At 38.5% G+C, this 9,888-nt stretch overlaps 1 protein-coding gene across 1 annotated transcript in view; it reads left to right on the top strand.

The window, feature by feature from the left end:
• The first annotated feature begins 357 nt into the window (after positions 1-357).
• The window catches only part of NEO1 (neogenin 1), a 202,111-nt gene continuing 192,580 nt past the window's right edge, over positions 358-9,888 (top strand). Inside the window, exons 1-3 of the mRNA XM_011933015.1 lie at positions 358-367; positions 551-868; positions 6,780-7,055. Coding sequence (XP_011788405.1) covers positions 358-367; positions 551-868; positions 6,780-7,055 — 604 coding nt within the window. The remainder of the gene's footprint in view (positions 368-550; positions 869-6,779; positions 7,056-9,888) is intronic.

The raw sequence follows: 9,888 nt of genomic DNA, 5'->3' as shown, positions 1-9,888 counted from the left end.
CAAATATTATAAAGTCAATGGAAAAAAGAATATTTGTAAAATATGATAGCAGATTGCTTTTTAATTCAGTCAGATGAATACATTCACTAGAAAAATGGACGTGTGTGTATGTTAAATTTATGAAAGAAATACAAATAACTAATAAACATGAAAAGATACCTCTTATGAAGAATCATTTTAATTTTCTGCCTCCTTTATGTTCAATAGAGAATTTCACTTTGAATGCAGTAACTTCAAGTATTTATAAATCTAATTCTAGGGTTTGAAATAAAACTTTTATTAGATACTCATGTCGTTTAACAAGGCTTGTTTATCTCAGGTAGAAGGGTTTTTTTTTTCCCCCTAATGTTCTTCTAAATGGATCAAAGTTTGGTTTCCTACTTGAAAGTAAATCTTATTTATTAGACATTTATAGTGAGATGACTATATTTATGTGTCATATCCAGAGAGCAACAGTTAATAATTTTTGGACTTGTTAGTAATATATTTTCTGACAGAAATAGTAGAAGAAAGGTTTGCTTAACTTTGTTCTTTTTCTTTGTTTTTGTAGGAGCCAGCATTAGAACGTTCACTCCATTTTATTTTCTGATGGAGCCGGTGGATACACTCTCAGTTAGAGGCTCTTCTGTTATATTAAATTGTTCAGCATATTCTGAGCCTTCTCCAAAAATTGAATGGAAAAAAGATGGAACTTTTTTAAACTTAGCATCAGATGATCGACGCCAGCTTCTCCCAGATGGATCTTTATTTATCAGCAACGTGGTGCATTCCAAGCACAATAAACCTGATGAAGGTTATTATCAGTGTGTGGCCACTGTTGAGAGTCTTGGAACTATTGTCAGTAGAACAGCCAAGCTCACAGTAGCAGGTAAGTTTTAAGTGATTTTTTTTTTTTTTTTTTGCATTTTCAAATATTTGTAACATGTACATCCTGATAAAAGCACTCTTCTCTTGGAGTTTTCATTTAATTAGTAGCAACAAATGTACTCATTTAACAGATACCAACCGTGCATATACTCTGTGTATGGGACTTTGCTATAGGGCTTGCTCAGTGCCATGGAGAATAAACTGTAGCATGTTTCCACTTGTCTGATGGCTTAATATTGCTATCAGAAGTACTGAGCAGTTCTTTTCTCCTTTTAAACGTGGAAGTGGCAGAGGAAGTGGTATAGGAAAATTAAATCACTTTGATGGCCAACTTCTATCTTACCCAGCATAACCATTTAATATGATTTTGTAAAACTTGCAGTAAAGTCAGAATCCTGGTTCCTTGATGCCTTAACCAAGGAAATGACATTCAATTGGATTGTTTTAAAATCTAGAGAGTGTATATTAAGATGGAGAGCAGACAGTTATAAAGAGAGGAACTTTCCCTCCTTTTCAGAGTTTCCTTATTTGAAGAATGATGGAAAGTGTAAGAAAAATTAGGGATCTAGAAGATGTGGTTTCTAAGTAACTCATGTCTGTTTTATAGTAGATACTAGCATTCCTGAGACAGTGTTTCTTTACTTGAGTACCAGAGGAAATAGTTTTTGTGAAGGGTCATGTTATACAAAAATGTTATCTTTGGCCGGGCGCGGTGGCTCAAGCCTGTAATCCCAGCACTTTGGGAGGCCGAGACGGGCGGATCTTGAGGTCAGGAGATCGAGACCATCCTGGCTAACACGGTGAAACCCCGTCTCTACTAAAAAATACAAAAAACTAGCCGGGCGAGGTGGCGGGCGCCTGTAGTCCCAGCTACTCGGGAGACTGAGGCAGGAGAATGGCGTAAACCCGAGGCGGAGCTTGCAGTGAGCTGAGATCCAGCCACTGCACTCCAGCCTGGGCGACAGAGCGAGACTCTGTCTCCAAAAAAAAATGTTATCTTTAAGTCCTGTATTTACTCTCACCTTGGTGAAATGCCCACGTGTGAGACAGGACCTTAGAGATAGTAGTCTCCCATCTCATTCCTACTCCAGGATTATGGTTTCCCATCTCATGCTCACTCCAGAGTATATTTGCTCATACATTCAGAGCATAATGGCTGTTTTTTTTTTCCTCTTCGGGGACAAATACTCAAAGTTGAATTTGGGTGTGACAAAAAGTTTCTGTAATTATTCCATAGTCATAGACTGAAGATGGAAAATTTCCCTTTTCTTTCCTTCTCTCCCTCCCTCCCTTCTACCCTTCCTTCCTTCCTTTATTCCTTCTTTCCTCTTTATATTTTTCTTCCTTTTCTTTTCTTTCTCTTTTCATTTCTTTTTTCTTTCTTTTCTTTTCTTTTCTTTTCTTTCTTCTCTCTCCCTTAAATAATCTATTTGCCAGGCTTTCTCCAACATACTTCTTAAATAAATTAGTATAATGACTGCCTCTATAATGTCATAATGAGGTCAGTGTTTATAATTTAAGTTCTTAAATGTGTCTTATCTGGGCTTTATTCATGGGCTCCTTCCTCTCAGCTGTCCCCCTACATGCTATCATCAAATCCAGTGAATTCTGCTTTCTAATTTCTCTGTACTTAATCCACTTTCTCCTTCCCGAGGCAACTCCCAGTGTTCCCTCACCACAGCCTTGTAAGCATCTGCCTGCTACCTTACTCTTCCCCTCCTCCAATCCAGTCTCCACACTGGCTAGAGTACTCTTTCTCATCCTTCAGTGATCCTCCAGTAACACCATCAAGGTAACATCTAAACTCTCAAATAACAGGCCTGTTGATTCCTTTTATGAGCTGTCCTTCACTTCTCCAACCTTATTTCTTAACATTTCACCCTGCCTCTGTCCCCACTCCTGTCCCCTACCTCCATCATCACCCTCACCACAGTTATAAACACTGGCAGTACTGAGTGTTTTGTTTCCTTTCGTTTATATTCTGCCTTCTACCCTTTGCTCATGGCATCCCCACTGCCTGTTAATTTTATCGTCCACGTTTTCCTCACTTTCTTCTCCTCTGCTAAGTTTGTCCATTCTTTCTCTTAGCTTTGATACCTTCAGGAAGCATTTTTTGACCCAGTATCTAAGCAAGCAGCACCATAAAAGGTGATACATTCTGCGGTGACTGCATACAGGGTTCTGTAGGAAAGTTATTTAACCCACTCTTGGCCCTAGATATCAGGAGTAAATAGTATCCAAGCTAAGGGATGAAATAAAAGTTCTTTTAATAGTTGCATAGTATACATTGTCTAGATATACTTACTGTGATTTATTTGAAGATGTCTTTGTTGATGAACAGTTAAATGGATTAAATTGTTGGATATTATAGGCAATACTATAGTGAACTGCCTTCTGCAAATCTTTATTTCTATAAAATAGATTACTGGAATTGGGATTCCTGGATCATAAGATACACTTGTGTGTGTGCGCAATTAAAAGGAACTAGTTTGTCAGTTCCTCAAAATGTTAACCATAGTGTTACCATATGACCCAGCAATTCCACTCCTAGGCATTGTGGGATAGGTATGGGGTTATGCAGAATGACTGCAAGTGAGTACAAGGTTTCTTTCTGGGATGATGAAAAGGTTCTGAAACTAAATTATGGTGATGATTACCCAACTTTATTCATATACTAAAAATATTAAATTATGTACTTTAGATAGTGAACTTTATGGTATATAAATTATATCTCAGTAAAACTTAAAATTCTGCCAAATTGCCATTCTAAAAGACTCTTAGAGTTTTTTGGTTGCAAACAGTAGTACTGATCATAGCCAAGTCAAGCAAGAAGGGAAGTTTTTAAAAGAACAGTAAATAGGTACCTCATAGAATTAAGTATGAGAGGTCTTTTTCACTGAGCTGTCTCATTTCTCCACAACCAAAATTTCTGTTTTTCTGCCTGAGCAGTATGCTGGCTGTGGGTATTTTGTGCCCAGAGGTGGGGTAATAGGGTGCTCTATATACAGACATTGTTAATATCCTCTTGTCAACTCCGGGTCTTATTCCCACTCTCCTTTTTGTCCTGCAGTTCTCCAGAGGCAGCAGGACAACTGGCTTCCTTCTTGGGAGCGCAGGAAGCTGCAACGTTCCCTGCCTTGATATGTCAGTGACTAGTCCTCCATCTGCTTTCCCTACTCAGACATTTTTTGAAATCTCTTGTCTGCCAATTCTCCATATGTTTTTGTGAGCTTACATTTTTAAAATTATTAATTTTCATGAGACCTCAGGAGGAAGAATATTTTGACACTTAAAAATACAACTGAGCTGGGCGCAGTGGCTTACGCCTGTAATCCCAGCACTATAGGAGGCTGAGATGGGCGAATCACCTGAGGTCAGGAGTTTGAGACCAGCCTGGCCAACATGGTGAAACCCCATCTGTATTAAAAATACACACATTAGCCAGTATGCTGGTGCACGCCTGTAACCCCAGCTACTTGGGAGGCTGAGGCAGGAGAATCGTTTCAACCCTGGAGGCAAAGGTTGCAGCGAGCCAAGATTGTGCCACTGTACTCCAGCATGGGCGACAGAGTGAGACTCTGTCTCAAAAAAAAAAAAAATAAAATAAAATAAATTAAAATAGAACTATATTTTGATTTTATTGATTAAGATTTCCTCCTTTCCCCAACTTTATTAGTTTCTGTGTTTCTCTTTGTTAATTCCTTTCTTCTGATATTCTGGTTTCTTAAAAGTAGATTTTTGATCAAATCATGGGAACTCAAGGAAAAAAAGCAGATTTTTTGGATAATTTTATCTTTATTTTTTTTTTCCTGCAAAAATCCCCTTGAAATGAAAAAAAAAATAAGAAAAAGAAAAAGCTTATTGCAGGGCTGTAAAACCTATGTGATTTATGTTTGGACTAATTCACCGTCATAAAACTAGAAAACCTGTAATCATTTCTCATGATTTGTTTGTTCTTCCTTGAAGAAACATTTTGTTTCATTCTGAGCATAGCATTCACTTTTTAGATATTAATTATAATAGCTAGTTAAGTGTTTATGCAATATACTGTATATAAATTATTTATTTTAGGTACTTTTATTTTTTTTAACAATCCTATGAGGCCTGTTATTCTCATTTTACTTGTGAAGAAACTGAGTCTTAGGGAGTGGTTAAATAACTTGCCAACTTCATACACCCATGAAGTGGTGGTGTTGGGATTCAGATTCAGATATGTGACTTGAAAACTGATGCTCTTAGCTACTGCATCCTGTGGCATCTATATTTATGATGACATTTTTGGTTCACATTTTATTTTGAGATCATTTCAAACTTAGAGAGTAGGTGCAAGAATAGAACCAAGAAATCTCATATACCTTCACCTAGATTACCTGATTATTAACATCTTACCATATCTGCCTTATCCCCCAAATATGCATACATCCAAATACATATTTTTTCTGAGCCATTAAGAGTAAATTGCAGACAGGTTTTCCTGTAACTGCCACCTAAATACCTACGTGTATAATTCTTTGAAACAAGGACATTCTCCTACATAACCACAGATGTCCATCAAAATTAGGAAATTAACTGTAATACAACACTACCGTTTAATTTAGATTTCACTGATTATCTCAATAATGTTCTTTATAGTAAAAACCAAAAGCAGAGTACCCCCCGTCCTCCTCCCACACATACTCTTCTTTCTGGCCCAAGATTACATATTTCACTTAGTGGTTGTGTCTCTTTAAACTCTTTTGACATAACTTGGTTTTTCCTTGCCTCATTTTGGGTTTGTTCGATTTCTCCCATGAATAGATTCAGATTTCACAGTTCTGGGAGAAATACCACAGAAGTAATGCTGTGTTCTCTGTGCATAATGCCAAGAAGCATGTGATATTTTGTTCTGTTGCTGGTAATGTTAACTTTTACTACTTAAGATGATCTGTGCAGTGTTTCTCCATTGTAAAGCTTTGTACTTTTGTTAATTAGTAATGAGTATTTTGGGAAGAGATACTTTGATACTCCGTAAATATACTGTTCCTCATCACATTTTTGTTTATTAGTTTTAGTATCCATTGACATTCATGCCTGAATCAGTTATTACTATCAAATGGTGATTTTTCTAGTTCCATCATTTCTATACGGTAGAGCTTTTCCTTCTCTTCCACTTACTTGTTTACATTTGCATGAACCCACAGATTCTTGTTTTATTCAGTGGGTTATAATGCATGTTAATACCATTATCCCAGATTTAACCAGAGGAAGCTCCCTTCAGTCTGACTTCTATGCCCTTTTGATATGTCTTCATTGTTCTTTGGACACTTTTGTTGCTTTATGTTGTAAGATGTTCCAGGTTCATCTTGTACTTTCTCTCCATCTGCACTCTTAGAATTGGCCATTTCTCCAAGAGTGTAATTTAGAAAAGGTAGAGATACCATATGTACCATTGCTACTGAAGTGATATCGATGCTGGACCTTCTCTGTGGACAGGGCTAGGAAGTATATAGGTGTGTATATGTATATAGGTATAGCAATGAATATGTAATGACTAGACAAAATGTGTAACTATTTCACACATATATTTATATAGACACCCATATGTATTTTTATTTCTATAATTATATAAAACCATGACGTTTACACTGATACCTCCATTCTAGACCAGTACCATAGGACTTATTCTACCCATCTCCTTTTCAATGTTTGTACCTTGCTTCTCCAACTGTGAGGAATCTGATTCCAGTTATCCTTAATGCATTTACTTATTTGCCCAGTATTCCTCTATTTAGTTAATTTCTGTGGACCTTTTTCTCAACCCTGGTTCTGCCATATGTTGTAGCCATGTGGGCTGACTTACTCCTGGCCCCCAAGACAAAATTTTAAAGTAGTATTTAATTAAATTTTATTTCTTCTTTTCCTTTTTTGTCCAGGTCTTCCAAGATTTACCAGCCAACCAGAACCTTCCTCAGTTTATGCTGGGAACAGCGCAATTCTGAATTGTGAAGTTAATGCAGATTTGGTCCCGTTTGTGAGGTGGGAACAGAACAGACACCCCCTTCTTCTGGATGATAGAGTTATCAAACTTCCAAGTGGAATGCTGGTTATCAGCAATGCAACTGAAGGAGATGGCGGGCTTTATCGCTGCATAGTGGAAAGTGGTGGGCCACCAAAGTATAGTGATGAAGTTGAATTGAAGGTTCTTCCAGGTATTAATTCATTATCAGGACTGATGGTTTTATGTTTATGAATGGGTAAACATTGTTCTGTTAGAATTTTTAAAAATAATGAATATTGGCCGGGCACAGTGGCTCATGCCTATAATCCCAGCACTTTGGGAGGTTGAAGTGGTGGATCACCTGAGGTCTAGCCTGGCCAACATGGTGAAACCCTGTCTTTACTAAAAATACAAAAATTAGCCAGGCATGGTGGCGGGTGCCTGAAACCCCAGCTACTCTGGAGGCTGAGGCAGGAAAATTGCTTGAACCCGGAAGGTGGAGGGTGCAGTGAGCCGAGATTGTGCCACTGCACTACAACCTGGGCGATAGAGCAAGACTCCATCTCAAAAAAAAAAAAAAAAGAATGTTAATATGTGGTATGACATTTTACTTTCAGCATAAGGAGTCTCAGTTTCTTACAGGAGTGAAAAGAAGAAAATGTACCAGAAGATCCACTCTTTAGGGAATACATTATTAAAAATTTTATCAAGCAATAAAATATGTTCAGTATCTAATGGTATTCTTGGTCAAAAAAATATTAGCTCTGTGTCTTTTGTCAAGCCTTCTCCCCAACAATAGGATACTTTTATTGTTAGATCTTTTCACTTATACAAATCAGATACCTATCCAGGCTAATTCATATAAGGAATGGGTTGGGTGGTAAGTGTTAACATGGTGGCTCTAAAGGCAATGGCAGGCAAGAGTCCTTGGATCTTTATACTCCCCATTTTCGTGTAAACTCAGCTCCTATTTGAGTCTTTCTTTTTGTGTTTCTTCTCAGTTCCTGCCCCTTCTGGCATTCCTCCTAATGAATTCTGTATATCTTTTCTCACTTTCTCACTGTATATAACTTCTGCTTACTCATAACTTCCTCCCACTTGTAGCTCATCATAGCCTCTCTAGCCGTTTGGTGTTTCATGACTGTTTACCTTCTGTTCTCACTGCTAGGTGCCCCCTCCATATTTCTCATCTCAAATTTGAGTTTCTGAATATAATTGAACCATCCCTACATTATTTGGGAAGAGTTCTATGTCTGTTAAATAGGCTCATTTTTAACCTGTGGGTGGGTTTGCAAAGCAGGACTCTGAGCTGCAACTCTTAAGGGTGTTCCTAATAGCCCTTCAACTGATCTTTTTAAAAATCCGGTTTCTTTTTTTGTCATTATCCCTTGTCAATTCTGTCTCAGTATATTCTCAGCAAGGACTGTATCTTTTAAAGTGTGCGTGTGTGTGTCTTAAGACGGGGTCTTGCCCTATAACCTGGGCTAGAGTGCAGTGGTGTAATCCTGGTTCACTGCAGCCTTGACCTCCTGGGCTCAAGTGTTCCTCCTGCCTCAGCCTCCCGAGTAGCTGGGGCTAACGGTTCACACCACCACATCCACTAATTTTTTTGTATTTTTTGTAGAGATGGGATTTTGCCGTATTGCCCAAGTTGGCCTTGAACTCCTGGGCTCAAGTGATCGTCCCACCTTGGCCTCCCAAAGTGCTGGGCTTACATGTGTGAGCCACAGTGGCCAGTGTAAGGTGTATATTATTAGGTCTTGTCACACCTTTGCTCAAAACTCCCTAATGGTTTTCTGTGTCATTCAGAGTTAAAGTTCTGGCCTGTAAAGATTTATCATCTTAATACCACTTTCTTCCTTTCTCTCCCCTATCCCATCTCCTATTCTTCTCTCCCTCACTCGAAGATTGTGATCACTTTATGTTTCTACAATAATTCAGATATGCTCTTGGTCATTTTCTCTGTGGAATCCTCTTTCCTCACATACCTGCCTGGGTCACTCTCTTACGTCTCTGCTCCAATATCACTTTATCATTGAAGCCTTTCTTGAACACTGTGTTTAAAACAACAATCTTTGATTTCCAGCCCCAGTGTTTTCTCCTTCTACCTTCATTTTACTTCAGAACATATCACCATCTGACATATTCTGTCTTACTTGTCTCTCTCCCTCATTAGTATGTAAACTCAACCAGAGCAGGGAATTTTGTCTGCTGCCAAAAACACTTTCTGGCACATAGAAGCCAGTAATATTTGCAATGAATTTGTTTAATTGATTCTAATCAAAATTTGATTAAATATACCTAAGTAATTCAAGGTGAATTTAAAAAAAGAACTATTGCCATATACCAATATCGTTCAGCCTGCTTGCTCACTTGCTTTTACATGACAGAGGTAATAACTTCTCAACACCTAGGGTAGCATTTAAGCAAATCCTCAAAATATGATCCAAGAAAACAAGGTTTGTAGTGTCAAAAGATGAGATCACTACTCAACATCTGAAACAAAAACATAACATGGAATGTTTTGTTTACTTAAGTAAGGGAGAGTTGTGCTCGTCAAACATAGTTTTCTTGAGCAAAGCTAAGTCCTGATCTCCTATAGAGTTTTTCAGAAGACATTGTTTTGAGTTGTACTGGTTAAGAGACAGAGGTGGGCCGGGCGCGGTGGCTCAAGCCTGTAATCCCAGCACTTTGGGAGGCCAAGACGGGCGGATCACGAGGTCAGGAGTTCGAGACCATCCTGGCTAACACGGTGAAACCCCGTCTCTACTAAAAAATACAAAAAGCTAGCCGGGCGAGGTGGCTGGTGCCTGTAGTCCCAGCTACTCGGGAGGCTGAGGTGGGAGAATGGCGTAAACCTGGGAGGCGGAGCTTGCAGTGAGCTGAGATCCGGCCACTGCACTCCAGCCCTGGTGACAGAGCGAGACTCCGTCTCAAAAAAAAAAAAAAGAAAGAGACAGAGGTGTATTAATGTCAGTCATAGAAACATGTTTTGTGGTTGATTACGGAGGTGGGAGCAAGCTAATGTCAACCTTAAAAGCAAA

The sequence above is a fragment of the Colobus angolensis genome, unplaced genomic scaffold (genome assembly GCF_000951035.1).
Source record: "Colobus angolensis palliatus isolate OR3802 unplaced genomic scaffold, Cang.pa_1.0 Scaffold99, whole genome shotgun sequence".
Taxonomy (NCBI): Eukaryota; Metazoa; Chordata; class Mammalia; order Primates; family Cercopithecidae; genus Colobus; species Colobus angolensis.
The sequence above is the reverse complement of the archived record's forward strand: the minus strand, read 5'-3'. Positions and strand labels throughout refer to the sequence as shown.